This window comes from Chanos chanos, chromosome 4 (genome assembly GCF_902362185.1).
Source record: "Chanos chanos chromosome 4, fChaCha1.1, whole genome shotgun sequence".
NCBI lineage: Eukaryota > Metazoa > Chordata > Actinopteri > Gonorynchiformes > Chanidae > Chanos > Chanos chanos.
Genome location: NC_044498.1, coordinates 10181651 through 10197205, shown reverse-complemented (window position 1 = coordinate 10197205; position 15555 = coordinate 10181651). Strand labels below are relative to the sequence as shown.

Below are 15555 nucleotides of genomic sequence, written 5' to 3'. Positions count from 1 at the left end.
CTATTTAACGCTAATTTTGCATTGAATGGGCCTGATTTGAACAGTGGTAAATCTGATTTACTACCTGTGGTATGACTGTATTAACTGAATGCCACTTTGGCCAATCCCTGCTCTGTGATGCTGTGTGAATTACGAAGCTCTTTCTCATTCGCCTGTCTTGGGTTCGGATCCCACTCAATTTTTTAAACACTTCTCATTTTTTACACCCGTAGCGTCTTACGCAGCAAAGATTAAAAAATGATTTAGAGCAGATGAAGCGATGAAATATCCACAAACTCCTGCTGGTGGCAGAAGTATCCTCCCAGTTTTCTCTTTTTAACATAACCGCACTGAAAGCTGAATTATGATGTATTCATAAAGAGCAGTACTATTTTGAATCATGCTGACAGATCCTAGTCTGCCCCTCTCTCTCACCTGTCTCTCTCTTTTTCTGTGTGTCTCTCCTATTTCTCCTCCTGTCGCCAGATAAGCTCCATGTTTGAGAGGCTGAGGGACAGTAACAGACAGTTGGAGGACGACATGAGGGAGCTGGCTGATAAGAAGGAGAATGTTGCTCACTGGGAGGCGCAGATCACTGAAATCATCCAGTGGTGAGCGTACACTTCGCATGCAGCCTCCGCATATGCGTACACAGGCAGTGTTAACCCACACTCACTCAGGATGTATGTAGCATGTGTGTCTGCTGATGCTGGTGCCCCCTAGTGGTGAATGTGTCTCACATGCATGTACTGCTGAAATTCCCCGATGCTTTGTCTCCCCCCCCTCCACCCACTCGCCCACCCATCCAATCAGTGGATTAAGGCTTTAGTTCAGTACTCACAAAGAAAGCATATCTTTTTTTTTTTTTTTTTTTATGGTGAAAGGATTTACTTGGGCTCTAATGTACAGAGGCTACTGCTAGGTGAGGTGTTGGTGGGAGATGGAATGCTAAATAAAGTGTGTGTGTGTGTGTGTGTGTGTGTGCGTGCATGTGTGTGTGTGCGTGCGCGCATTATGAATATGTTTAGGGTGAGTGATGAAAAGGACGCTCGTGGGTACCTCCAGGCTCTGGCCACGAAAATGACCGAAGAGCTTGAGGGACTAAGGAACACCAGTCTGGGAGCCAAAGGCACGGTAAGGGTCACACACACACACACACACACACACACACACACACACACACAAACACACTGAACATGACATGCTCTTCTTTAATTAGTGTGTGCTACATTCAGAGCACCACACACACACACACACACACACACACACACACACACACACACACAAATGTCATTTCTCCAGTTCTACGCTAAAACGACGTCCCTCTCCATCCCGTTGTCAGGACATGCCCTGGAAGATGCGACGCTTCGCCAAACTGGACATGTCTGCGAGGCTGGAGCTCCAGTCGGCGCTGGACGCGGAGATTCGGGCGAAGCAGTCCATCCAGGATGAACTGAACAAAGTCAAAGCTTCCAACATCTCCACCGAATGGTACAGTTCTCAACAGAACCATCTTTTTTTTTTTTCCCCTCATTAGCTCTCAGATCTTCTCACACAGTCAAATACTTTTGCTCTGGGTCGCAGCAAACTGCAGGAGTCGGAGGCAAAGAACCAGGAGCTGTTAGCCGAGATTGAGAGGTTGAGGAAGGAGACGGAGGAGCTGCGCATGAGGAGGGGTGAGGACGTAACCCAGATACGGGCGTATTTTGGATTCTGTGTGTAGAAATTCAGAGGTGAAGAAGTTGTACCCCGGTAGGCTGGAGTTGTAGAACCACTCGGTTGCCTCCTGAGCCTTTTAGCATAGGAGTTAAGAACTCATTAAAGTTTGAATAAAAAGAGTAAGGGTGCTAATCTGTTCTTTTTTTTTTTAACTCTTGTACATCCCACTGTATGTACTGCAGGGAACTAATCCCAGATCAGTACTCTGAGACTTGTTACACATGTGAGTCTTAATGTACTGTGTCCTCTGTGAAATCTGCTTGATTTCTCAAGGAGTGAAGCACCAGGATTCCCAGAACTCCTTCTTGGCATTCCTTAATGCTCCCACCTCAGCTCTGGACCAGTTCGATGTAAGTGTCATTCCCAGTACGCCATGGTTTTTGTAAACAGTTTCCCTCTCTCTTTTTGTGTCAGCGTGGAGGCAGTAAACAGTATTTGAGTTCTAAGAATGTAATTTACTTTAAACTATTTTGAGCTCTGAATGTTTTTTTTTTTTGTAATGAATGTACTTTCATGCACTATTTTTCCTCTCACATTTTATTTGACTTTTATTGGAATATGATGATTTGGTTCCCTTTTCTTTCATTTTTTTTTGTCAATCAGGATTCTTTTTCCTCATCCTCCTCTTCTTTAGTTGAGTTTTGGGAAGACGTAAGTTTGTTCTCAGTTCTGTTGCCGTTACGTCCTTTTGGGGAATTTTACCCTCTACAGTCAGTCAGTTTTTTCCCAATACACACACACACACACACACACAAAGAGAGTTTAACTGAGAGGCTAACAGAGGAAGTATCTGTGAGTCATTTAATTATGGTCACTGAGCCATAGATTACAACCAAACATCTCAATGCACCTTTGTCATATATGTTCATTAACCTCCAAACTGTCTGCAGATTTAAACCTATTTAACAAAGACAGGAAATGTGAGCACATTGTGATAGACCCAACATTCAGCCCAGCCCACATGAGGTTGGCCTGTATTTTTGGCTCTTTCAAAGGCCAACAGAATTGTTTATATCATTCCGTTTGGGCAGTGTCGGGAAAGCTGTGTTTCACCTATGTCCTGTACACCGTAGTATAGCAGGTGTTTGTGTTTGTGTGTGTTTGTGTGTGTGTGTGTGCTGGAAAGAGGTTTAGTCATGTGAATTAATGGGTGTGTAATGAGAAGCACGCCACCAGACACGTTTTGCCCTCAACGGATTTGTAAGGGCCAGTTTTCTCGATATGCTTCTCATGAAAATTAAGATTAGTTTCTCGCACATCGCATTGTTATAAAGTATTTCTCAGGACATGTCGCGTCTAGGCTGTGAACTGATGGTTCTGATAGCTCCTGGATTCCTTCGTCTATCGTGATAGCTGCTCTTATCCAAACCTGTGCATGTGACGTGACTCCTTTGTGCTGTAGTTTGGTGTGCGTCCAGATATGAGACCTAGATTAGATTTGTCCCAACATGTCCCTCTTGCCTACACCTCTCCTTTTTTTTTTTTTTTTTTAACCAGCAGTTCCAGAATAATGGATTCAGAGCTGATACACATGTGGGGTACATTTGTGCGTTACGTCTATAAAGTATACTAAAAAGCTACACCTGTTTACAGAAAGAGACTCTGAGGACTTGGTGTAGTTAAAAATGATTGTATTTAATTGCATGGGAAGTAATTCTGCATACTGTTGAGCTCCCCCTGTTGGACATAAACATGCTGCAGTTACACGATATGACATGTCGAATTCTTGAACGTATCTCGTGAACACTTGACCACAGTGTGACCGACATGCTGTATTTAAACGAAATGTTTAAAAGTGTTTTTGTCTTCCCGTAATGCCCCGGTGTTTTTGTCTTCCACTGTCCCATAACGCCCCGGATGAGTGTTTTGGTTTCTTTTTTTTTTTTTTATTATTATTCAGTTAATATCAACCAATACCAATACCTCTCTTTCTCTGTTTATCTTTTCTTTTTTTCTTTTCACCTTCAAGCGCTCTCCTTCCTATGGTCCAGGAAGCAAAGGCAGACGTGTAAGCAGCAGTTTTGTGCTCTGTGACAATGTGTTCTCCTTCTCACCTTCTCTCCCTCTCTCATAGTTCAGTTCTGTTCTGTTCTGTTCTGTGTGGAATATGTACCTGTTTGGAGTGTATTGCATGGGTGCTTAAAGGTTTCTGTAGTGTCTGTGTTTCATTGCATGAGGTCAGTCCGGTGTCTTTTCATGTCTGAACGCGTCTGAGGTTTGTCGTCAAACTTCAGCTATTTCAATTCATCTAGAATTCTTAAGAAACCGTGCTAAGGAACGTAAGGGGCAGAGTGCACTACATACGTGATAATTCCCGCACGATTTTGACTTAACTAAAAAAAAAAAAAAAAAAAAAAGAAACGAGTTGCCCTTCTTCGTTAAACCTCAGGATGGGGCTGTTGGCACCGTACTCATTTGTAACCACTAGCAACAGCCATTAAAAGCTTCAAACTGGGTGTTTCTCCTTTTTGTTCTCTGTGCCACAAAGCCACAGCATCTGGAGCAGAGGTCTTATTTTTGGGGTTTTCTCTCTGTTGTGCATGTATAAGTGGTGTGTGGTCTTTCTTGTGAGCACGGAGCTTTCTTTGTTCTCTGGTTGGCTTCGGGCCCAGTCGGGCCTCGTTTCATCGTACGTTTTACGAGCATGGTTGTTACTTTTTCTGGGCTGTGATCTGTGATTTTCCCCCCCGATTGTGTTAATGGATCGTTATCGCCCGTGTGGTTATCGTGCGCGCGGCCCGAATCTTACCTTTCTCTAAATCTCGCTTTCTTGTTGTTCCTCTATCACTCTTTTTCCAGATGGACTCGGTGGAATTCACCCCCTCGAACACACCGTCGCGGGACGAAGACTCAAAGTCCCGCAGAATGTCGTCCCGTTCCAGGTCGCCCTCCACCGCCAGCGACATGGAGCCTATCGAGGTGCTGTCTTGACTCCCAGCCTCTTAACTCTGACCCAGTGTGAGGTACTGATACGTCAAATGGTCACAGAGTGCTTAAAATGAATTTGTTTTTGCTGTGTGCAGCTGATCGACCATCCTGCTCGTAATATCCACACCCCAACTGTACGGTCCGGCTACAGCAGCCTCGGACACGGTTCACCTAAGGTAAGACCCTCTAAAACCTAAACCAACCCCCCCCCCAGAGAAACCTCTTTTATCCAGCCTGGATCCAGGGAGCTCTGTGCTATTATATTAAATGGCACTGAGAAGGTGCCAATTTCACACTTCTCCGACTACAATAATGACCTGTATCTTTTTTTCTGTTTTACAGCCCAAAGCCCACCAGTTCACGGTGAAATCTTTCAGCATCCCCACAAAATGTAACCAGTGCACCTCTCTGATGGTGGGACTTAGCCGACAGGGCTGCGCCTGCGATGGTCAGTGGGAGAGGGGAGGGAAGGGGGGGTGGGGGGGGGGCCGAAATGGTCTCTCTTTGTGAAGGGTGTCCATGTGGTTGTCCTGTACGTTCACATAACATTGATGCATGGTAATACGAGAAGGATAATATTTCTGTCTTTTCTGTTATCCTGTCTCTCTTTGCAGCGTGTAATTTCTCCTGTCACGTGACTTGCGCTGATAAGGCGCCGGCTGTGTGCCCGGTGCTGCCCGACCAAACCAAAGGCACGTTCACTTTCGACCCACAGAAGGGAACCGGCACGGCCTACGAGGGCTACGTCAAGGTAAGCGATACCGAAACATGTTTTATCTCTTTAATTATTGCAATCCCTCAACCACTTAGCTTCTCCTCTCATGAAAAACCGTCCAACCCCTTCTCATTTTATCAATTACAATCCAGACAGTTGCTATAAATGACCACAGGCTATTGGTAATGTTGCCTAAAGCCGCTGAGCCAAGCTTTTGTAATGGATGGATGTTTTAGATACATAGTTTTACTCTGTGTTATTCATTTTCACTCTGTGTAGAAGTGCTGTAATTACACTTCAACCTTTGCTCCACAGGTGCCCAAACCCACGGGGGTGAAGAAGGGCTGGCAACGGGCCATGGCCGTAGTGTGTGACTTTAAGCTTTTCCTGTATGAAATGTCAGAGGGCAAGACGGTCCAGCCCAGCGTGGCAGTGAGCCAAGTTATAGACATGAGGTAAGATTTGTCTTTTTTGACCCAGTCAGAGAAATATCGAGAAAGGATAGAAAGGATCGATGCGCTGCAGTAACTGCAAATGTCCGTCTGTCCCCCGTGTTCTCTCTTCAGGGACGAAGAGTTTTCTGTCAGCTCCGTTCTGGCTTCTGATGTCATCCATGCCAACAGGAAGGACGTCCCCTGCATATTCAGGGTAGGAGACCCTTGTCGCTTGAGTAAAGTTCTGTGGTTGATGTCGTCGTAACAGCAGTGTCGAGTGAAGTGCTTGGTGACAGACTGGAGCTTGTTCATCGTACCCATCATGTCGTACCCTTTCCTCAGGTGACGGCGTCCCATCTCTCAGCCTCCTCTGGTCAGAGGATGTCCATCCTTATCCTGGCCGATAGCGAGAGCGACAGGCATAAGTGGGTGACGGCGCTGAACGAGCTTCACCGCATCCTGAGGAAAAACAAGCTGAAGGAGCGCTTTGTCTACGTGCCCAAAGAGGCTTACGACAGCATGCTGCCCCTCATCAAGACCACGCAGTCGGCCGCCATCATAGGTACGTTGCCCCTGCTCTACAGCCAATCAGCTGTCACCTCAGACATGTCAGGACTCCTCTATGTCCAATCAGCTTTTATCACAGACATGTCAGGACTCCTCTATGTCCAATCAGCTTTTATCACAGGCATCTCACTTCACATCTACATCCAGTTAACCATTATCACAGACACATCGCTTCTGTTCTATATCCAGTCAGCCATTATTAGAGACAGATCACTTCTCATCTATATCCAATTAACGGTTAACAGACACACATTAGTACTCCTCTATGTCCAATCAGCTATTTGGACAGAAATTTGTGGCAGACTTGCACAAAGAACGTACTGTAAGGCAGTTTTTTTTTCTGTATTTGTAGACAATGTGTTTATATAAGCCTGTAATATTGCGCTTAGAAAATAAGCTTCAGTTTAGTGCCTAATTATTGTAAGGACACTGGGATATATCTTTTTGTGTTTCAACAGATCACGAACGTGTTGCCCTGGGTAACGAAGAGGGTCTCTTTGTGATTCATGTCACCAAAGATGGTAAGACGTGAATTATAATTTGAGTCATTAATGGATCTGAAGTGAAACACCTCTGGCCCCACGGCGCTACGGGGTCTGGAATCATTTAGTATCGAGATTCTTTTTTTTTTTTTTTTTTTTTTAATTGTTGATACATACAGACATACATACACACACATGGGACACATAACATAGAACAAGACATCACATTGATCCTGTCACAGAGCCATTGTATCGAGATTCTTATTCGTCCTCATCGCATTTCTCGAGCTTTTTTTTTTTTTTCCCCCTTCCCTCCGCGCAGAGATCATCCGTGTGAGCGACGTTAAGAAAGTTTGCCACGTCGAGCTGATTCCCTCGGAGCAGCTGATAGCCGTGGTCTCGGGCCGAAACCGTCACGTGCGTCTCATCCCGATGACGGCGCTGGACGGGCGCGAGGTGGAATCCATTAAGCTCCCCGAGCCCAAAACCTGCCACGGCCTGGCCTCCGGCGTGCTGCGGAACGGCGCCCTCACCTGTCTGTGTGTGGCCATGAAACGACAGATCGTCTGCTACGAGATTAACAAGACCAAGCATCGGCACCGACTCCTCAAAGAGATCCAGGTTCGGCTCGCAGATCTTCGTCACTTGACCGCCAACGAACCTTCAGCGTCTGAGCTGATGCGTTCACGCGCTCTTATTGATGTTTCCGATCTGCCTGTTGGGATTTATATTTACTAATATTTCTTTTTGAACATTTTCTAACGTGTGTTATTGATTGTCTTAGTCGTTTTCATATTTTGGTTCATTCGTGCATGCTTCCTGATGTTCCATCACAGATGTGCGGAAGCATCTGATATTATTTTACTACAGTCACAGTCTGTTGGTTTAGCTGATGCTCTTATGTCTTGTTTATTTAGCTGAGGGAACTTATCCAGAGTAATTTACAGCTGTTTCTATCTAAGACGGATGTCTCTCACACACACACATACACACACACACACACACACACACACACACACACACACACACACACTAACACATCTGAAATGTTAGGATGAAGTGTAACCCTGCAGTTACGTGGCCAGGTCCCCTATCACTACAGCTCTAAAGCTGATACTGACGTACAGGCCAGATAATAGCATATTAGAGATATAAAGGGGTATTAGTGCTGATTGGCATGGTTACTGACTAGTTGTTCTATCACAGGTGCCTAACCCAGTCCAGTGGATGTCGCTGATGAGTGATCGTCTGTGCGTAGGCTTCCAGTCAGGATTTAGGCGTTACACTGTTCACGGTGATGCCCCGCCCATCTGCTTGCTCCACCCAGACGACCACACGCTGACCTTCGTCGGCCAGAAGTCACTGGATGCTCTCTGTGCTGTGGAGATCTCCAGCAAAGAGCAACTACTGTGTTTCAGCGATGTTGGTGTCTATGTGGATTCTCAGGGTAGGAGATCGCGACAGCAGGAGCTGATGTGGCCAGCCGTACCTATCGCCTGCTGTGAGTGTGCTACAAACCTTTGATCGGTCCTTTTATGGTCATGTCCAAGGCACAAACGGCAGTATTAAGAGATGAGTAGTCTAATAAAGAGAAGTAGTAATACGCAGAAGAAAGTAACACAGGAGAAATGCTTTTAAGTTAACCTGTTTGAGTTAAGTTGTTTCACAGAAACGTATTTTGAATCAGTACACCGTTGTGACGTAGAGATCATTTTCTGTCTCGTAGGCTACAGTGCCCCCTACCTGTCAGTTTACAGTGAGAATGCAGTAGATGTGTTTGACGTGAACACCATGGAGTGGATTCAGACCATGCCTCTCAAAAAGGTCAGAGGTTCTTCATGCAATTTTAATAATACTCTTACATACATAAATGTTTATGACTGTAATTTAATAACACTGAGGAGAAATGAAGATTACTAACACATATAAGACTAACCAACAGTATGCAAGTCCTGAGCTAGTTACGTAAGTGTACTGAATGAAATGAGCGGTGTGTGTGTGTGGTGTGTTTGCAGGTGAGACCGTTAAACTCGGATGGCTCTCTGAATCTGCTGGGCTCGGAGACTGTGAGACTCATCTACTTCAGAAACAAAACAGCAGGTAAGAACAACAGTTCTGTCTCAGCTCTTCCCTCATAATCGTTTCAAACAGAAGCTGTTCCTGCAGGAATATGAGATTGACTGTGACGATGATGAACAGAACTGAGGATGTGCAGTGTCAGTAAGGTCATCTCGAGTTTGATCAGTTTTGGCTCATATGGTTCTGATGCTAAGAACTGAGAACTTAAAGAGATGAGGATAATGACGACGATGATGAACACGATGATGATGATGATGTTGATGATGTTGATGATGTTGATGATGATGATGTTGATGATGATGATGTTGATGATGATGATGATGATGATGATGATGATGACGAACTCTGTGTATGTGTGTGCTTCAGAGGGCGATGAGCTGGTGGTTCCAGAAGTGTGTGATAACAGCAGGAAGCAGATGGTTCGTAGTTTAAACAACAAGAGACGCTATTCATTCAGAGTGCCTGAGGAGGAGAGATTACAGCAAAGGAGGTACACACACACACTCACTCACTCCTCACTGGGTCCTTTATGACCGAGACATTTCTCACAGAGCATACACTAATAATAACTGAGTCTTCCCTAAATTCTGTCCCTTTACATATAGCTGTATCATCAAGCTCTTTTGTATAAAAAAAACAATAGATCAGCCACATCAATATATAACAAGTCCACCCATAAGTGGTAATACACACAACTAGAAATTGACATATGACAAACTGAATTTTGACCATACCAACATAATGACTTACTTGTTCACCGTTCCCTCATTAGGCAGACAGCCCTTATAAGTAAGAAGATAACAGCGCTTAGATAGTTCTGTCAACTGAGATAAACAGGTCATGTCTAATCTATCTCCTTATGTTGTATTCCTGTCTGTAGGGAGATGCTGAGAGATCCTGAGAAGAGGAATAAGCTGATCTCCAACCCAACAAACTTTAACCATGTAGCACATATGGGACCTGGAGACGGCATCCAGATCCTCAAGGACCTGCCCATGGTGAGTGACATCACATCCTGTCTGTTGTCAGAGCTTGATGTCACTTCCTCAGCAACTGTTGCTATAGCACTCTGCTGGGGATCTGTATAAACATGGTCACTGATTAGAGCATGAAGCATTCTGTTTGTCGAGCGCAGTTTTTTCTCATGTTCTCATGTCTTCTCATGTTATCGATCACTTGTTCATCACATGCCCACTCTCATGTTGTAGATGTGCTGTTTCTAGAAGAAGACAATTTGGCAAAATCCTGATTGAGAAATGAATGGACTTAATAGAAATAGAAAAGGTGTAAATCAGTATTCCTGAGAGAGGTTATTTATTCATTGTTAAGGAAAGCTGGGAAAGTTGTTTCATGTTGTTCCATCATTCATTTGTCCACACTCATCGTTTCCGTGTGTCTCTGTGTGTGTGTGTGTGTGTGTCTGTGCATGTTTCTCCCTGTCCTCTTTGTTGGGTGGTCTTTCTGTCTTTCTGTGTCTAACCTGTAGAATATGCGTGGTCAGGATAACCGGGGCGCTTTCAGCGGTTCCGTCAGCATTCCCTCCATCTCTAAGACCAGAGGTGAACCCGGCAGGTCCATGAGTGCCAGCAGTGGACTGGGAATACGTGAGTATAGTCTTCCAGCAAACTGGAAACCACATGTCTGTCGTACCAAGCAGAGTCACTCTGTAAGCTGTCACGGGCTTTTTTTTTTTTTGAAGCTTTTGAGGCTTTTAAAATGATCTCACAGCCCCTACATAAATAGTCTCAATTCACTTCCAATTTCATTCTAAACCCCATATTGCTGCTTTTCTCCCCTCTTTTCCTGCATTCTTAACACATAATGCTCTGGTTCCTCCACCCTGGCAGGACCCTCTTCTCAGAATGGCAGTGCTCTGAGGAGGGAGCTGTCGGGCGGCAGCTACAGCTCCAAGCGCCAGACCATGACCTCCCCTTCGGAGAGCTCGCTGTCGTCGGGCGGGGGCATGGATGTGGGCGACGCCCCCCTCTCCCAGTTTGACAGAGAGGTGAGTGAGAACACAGAGAAAAAGCCAAGGCTGATCACCTCATTATGTCAGCCGCCACTATTTGACCAGCATCTCGACCAACGTCCGCAAAGAGAACGTGCTGCTCAAATACTAGCGTCTTCAAAACCTCCCCCCCCTCGGTAGCGCCGTTTCTTCTGACGGTCGCGAAAGATCTTTAGCGATCTCCTAGCTGTCTTTGCTTTAGACGCTCTTTTACAAACCCAAACAGTAGCAAATGCTAGAATCTTTGTTCGTCTGGCAGAGATATTTTAAGGGAGCTGTGCACTCAGAAAATAATGACGTTCAAACCGCTCCCGTTCCAACTTGTCATGCCATGTCCTTGGTCCACAATGCTAGAGATTTGTTCCATCCTCTCTCTCTTTCTCACACACTCCTGAGGGTCTGCATGTGGCTTGCTGGATGACCAGTCGAGACATCCTGCAAACCGTCCCATAGAATCTGACATAGATATCCCGCTGCACCCCCAGCCCCCCCACCCCCATACCTTGCCGGGCCGTCCATCTCCTGGCCTCCCATTTCGCCACCATCCGTTAAAAGACGTGATGGACCCCGCCTAGCGGCCCCCATCTCCGACCGCCTTCTCCAAGGCCTTCCGTGCCTTACACCCCCCCCCCCCCCCCCCCCAACCATACTTTCACGCCACGAGCTTCCCCTCGCTCCCAGTACACCCCCCCCAGCATGTATGGAAGGCGTTCTCTTGCACTCAGTCTAATTCTCCTCTTCAGTGGCAGGCTGTATCGCCTTCGGAGAAGACCCCCGATCTGAAAAGGGCATTAAGGACCTTGCTTAGTAAGATGAAGGTAAAGTTAACACAATTGCAAGCAAAAGACAAAAACAAAAAAACCAAAACGCACAACATGTTCACAGTCTTACCCCCTCGTTGAAAATGTGCGCTCCAGACGCATCTGCAATGTGCTCTCCCTGTACACACCCCCCCCCCCCCCCCCCTTCCCCTCGCATCACCATTTTAGCCCTGATCTGAGCCATTTCAAAAGTTCACCGCCCACTCCCCCCGCCCCTGGCTGCGCCGCAGTTTTGCCAAAGCTTACAGAATGAATGGTTCATTTTGTTTTGTTTTTCAGTTTGCACCAATTTTAATTATTTGTTTATTTTTTTCCTTTTTTTTTTTCGCTTGCAGTAGCGAGAAACCATAACCATTAGCATGTACGAGGCACCATACAGCATTCTTTCTAAAATGACAGTCGTGAAACACCAGTAGCGGCTAAGCTTGGGGCAGAGAGTAGACCTTTAGTTATCTAGTGGATCACGTAGATGAGGAGAGTGGTAGTCAAGCCCAGTTTTCTCAGGCTTTGCATGCGTTTTAAGACCACACCGTCGCGGTTGTCTTGCCCTTGTTTAGCCGCGCTCCGGCACAAACGGCCATGAGTGAGAGCCAAACAGTTTTCTCTTAAACAAACCAAAAACACCAAATGACTTACTGTCAGCCAAGCCCTCAGCTAATTTTTTGTGTCATTCGTCATATGGATGCAGGGTTGATGTCAACGGTTTTTGACAAAAAGTGATGCAGCTATGTGACTGTGCAGTATATTTATAAATTTGACTCATGGGTCCTCTATTAAACACACTAAAAACAACATTCGGTATATGAAACGCTACTCTTAATCTCCTAATTCAAATCTTTTAAGCCTTTAAACTGTTGAAATGTTAATAAGAAGTCAGGCCTAATTAGTCTCAAATGTGTATTAAGAGATGTTTGAATGTTAATAGTGGACATGGTTGTCTTGACTTCAGTGCTAAGTTGTATTTTGAAAACATATCTGCTCTCACTCATGTTCTCCTTTAGGTTGGTTTTTGTGGTATTTACAGACTAAATAGACTGTCTTCCTGCTCTAAGATTATGTCTGATTTCACCAAAACATCTTCATTTGTGTGGCTCACCCAGTAAAAATCCACTTGTCTTTTGCAAAAAAGGCTTCTCTAGTGAAAACGTGATTTGCTAATTGAAAGGACTTCACTAATTTTGTACCTCTCATTTTGTGTCATTCAGGATTCAGACTCTCCACGCCATTCCACTGCCTCCAACAGCTCCACCTTCAGCAGTCCACCAAGCCCTGCCTCGCCCCACAAGACCAAGTCCCTCTCTCTGGAGAGCACAGGCTGGGACACATGACTCACACCAAACTCACCGAACTAATAAGAGCCCAGGCCCTGCCTGTTACGGGACTCCACACCTGCCCATGTTACTGCACCTAGCACTACCAGAACCTTTCACTTCACATTTTACAAGAGGATCCATCTCCACAGAGGACAAACACCCAGGAGATGACACTGAGTCATGATGCCAGAGTGTGTGTGTGTGTGTGTGTGTGTGTGAGAGTGTGTGTGTGTGTGTGAGAGTGTGTGTGTGTGTGCGTGTGAGTGGGTCTTTGCGTGTATGTTTGTGGGCAGAGTATACACGGAAATAAAAACGATCCACCCTTTAGATCTGCCATGGAGTTCATTCGAGCGATTGGCCTAAGGGTTGCGTATTGCGGCGTGATGTTTGGTTCAAGGCGCTTTGTTCGAGACACTATGCTCACTACTGCAGAAAAAAACAAAAAACAAACAAAAAAAAAAAAAATGGGGAAAATAATGGATTTTATCAAGACACTCGCTTCTGTACATAAGCTGGGTTTGGGAACAAACTTTTATTTATTTATCCGTCAAACATTATAAGATATAAAAACAATATTACTTCAACTGTGGACCACATGAACAACTGGAACAGGTCTCCCTTTTAGAGGCTCACGTAATAGGGATTAAAAAAAAAAAAGACAAAATGCAACTGTATATGTTTTTTTTTTTTTTTCTTTTTTTTTTTGAATTTGCCATCAGAAGTGGTGTGCGCTGCGACATGTTTGTAACTTAAGCAAAATACTAATCAGCTGCAATAGTGAGTGGGGTGTGCCTGCCAGGTTATCTCCCATTTTGCTTCCTGTTCTAGATTCTTAGGGGTTTATAGAAGCTGTCTCTCTCTCTCTCTCTCTCTGTCGTTCTATTATGACATCATTGGTTCTGTCACAAGTCATTGTCCATGTCCGCAATATTGGGACCAGTTTCCACATAATTTAGATCTTCCTGAAACCAACCCACCAACTAGAAAAAAAAAAAATCACAGATTTTAGCCATCATAATGTACATAGGTTGAAAGTAAAGTATAATATATAAGAAGAAAACGCTGTAGAGAAGACAATTTGGGAGAAAATCCCAGTTCCATTTTATTTTTGAGAAAAGTTTTGGGCCAATTTAATGTTCTTTTGTTGCTTTTAGACGACTGGTTTTAATTTAAGTCTTGGGGAGGGGGGAACAAAAAAAGACATGCCGATTGTTATTTTCGTTGTCTCTTTTTTTTTATTACTGGAGTCTCAGCCTAAGATATTAAACTGCTTATGTGCTTTTACTTTTTTATGCCCACCCCCCTTCCTCTCACCCCCCCCATCTTAGAAACACTCCAGTTGTGTTACAAAAATAGCATCACATGTTGTTGAGCAGTATTCATCTCATTGCGATTCCTTCTTGGATATAAAGTATTTCTGAATTCACACGATGTAAAAGTCTTATTTGTTTGTAAAATGAGAGAACTTTGGGAAGTAGCATTTTTGCCAAATTAGCCTTGGTGTTATGACCTTTGAGGAAATTGGATGCACTTTGTGTACTGAATGAAGCAATTCTTCAGTGTACCACTAGATACTATTGTTTGGGATCAAGTGATGTCTTTACCGTTGTATTGGATGTAATATCATAATGTGGAGAAAAGTACTTCTGTGCTAATGAACAGTCATTAGCTTCTTCTCCTGAGACTGTATTTTTAATAAGTGAGGAGACTGAATGATAAAAGACTTAGTTTTGTGTTTGTATTATTATATAATAATTCATATTGCTCCCAGTAAAAAAAAAAGAAAAAAAGAAATGGAACAGTGTTTACCAGTATATTCTGTCTAGTAAGATTCTGGGCTTTCTGAGGGATTCTACCCAAAAGAGTTGAGTCCCTTGCATTGTAGAGATTTGTACCCCAAAATCAAGTCATACAAGAGAAAAAAACTGAAGCCTTATACATTCTATGTCCACTCTGGGCTTTTCTCTCCCCTTACCCCACTTCTAATACAGTACCCGTAAAGCTGCCCCCCCCCCCCCCCAAATCATTTTAGCCGTGTAACGATTTCACATCATTTTCTGGTTAAGTTTCACGTGCTTTTGATTGTCACAGAGTTTTCCACTCGCTAGCTCCCCGAGAGGCCTGCTTATCCGCAGGCTTCTGACTCAGGACGCTTGAATCGGTCAGTTCCATTCCACCTGTGATGCTAGCATGTTAAAGAAACACACGCCTGGCAGCTGTTGCATGACTGCAGTGATGCGTGGGGATTTCCATTCACAAACGTTCACCGAAGCAAGAGACGGGAGAACAAGGGAGCTGTCGGGTCCAATACCAACAGAGGTCACTGTTTAGAGAAAAAAAAAAACACCTCTGCTTTTACATTCTACATTACCTTCTGTTTTATTTCGCTTTAATCTTTTACAATTTTTTTTTTTTTTTTTAGAATATGCTTTGTAATAATTTGTACAGTTTTGCATGCCATAGATGTAATCATTCCCTTTGATTTTAAGGTTGTATTGTTTCCTTCATTC

General features: G+C 44.4%; 1 protein-coding gene across 3 annotated transcripts in view; it reads left to right on the top strand.

Annotated features, from left to right (window-relative positions):
* cdc42bpab (CDC42 binding protein kinase alpha (DMPK-like) b) overlaps positions 1-13060 on the top strand; it is a 40801-nt gene extending 27741 nt beyond the window's left edge. Inside the window, exons 17-39 of one of the 3 annotated variants that reach the window (XM_030770641.1) lie at positions 466-590; positions 1008-1113; positions 1322-1470; positions 1564-1655; positions 1972-2048; positions 3668-3706; positions 4498-4617; positions 4722-4802; positions 4969-5074; positions 5241-5377; positions 5657-5796; positions 5908-5989; positions 6118-6337; positions 6801-6863; positions 7147-7445; positions 8031-8325; positions 8551-8648; positions 8840-8924; positions 9270-9393; positions 9784-9901; positions 10390-10507; positions 10751-10908; positions 12938-13060. In XM_030770641.1, coding sequence (XP_030626501.1) covers positions 466-590; positions 1008-1113; positions 1322-1470; positions 1564-1655; positions 1972-2048; positions 3668-3706; positions 4498-4617; positions 4722-4802; positions 4969-5074; positions 5241-5377; positions 5657-5796; positions 5908-5989; positions 6118-6337; positions 6801-6863; positions 7147-7445; positions 8031-8325; positions 8551-8648; positions 8840-8924; positions 9270-9393; positions 9784-9901; positions 10390-10507; positions 10751-10908; positions 12938-13060 — 2955 coding nt within the window. The remainder of the gene's footprint in view (positions 1-465; positions 591-1007; positions 1114-1321; positions 1471-1563; positions 1656-1971; positions 2049-3667; positions 3707-4497; positions 4618-4721; positions 4803-4968; positions 5075-5240; positions 5378-5656; positions 5797-5907; positions 5990-6117; positions 6338-6800; positions 6864-7146; positions 7446-8030; positions 8326-8550; positions 8649-8839; positions 8925-9269; positions 9394-9783; positions 9902-10389; positions 10508-10750; positions 10909-12937) is intronic. The other 2 variants (XM_030770642.1, XM_030770643.1) reach the window with 2 other exon arrangements.
* Positions 13061-15555: the final 2495 nt, after the last annotated feature.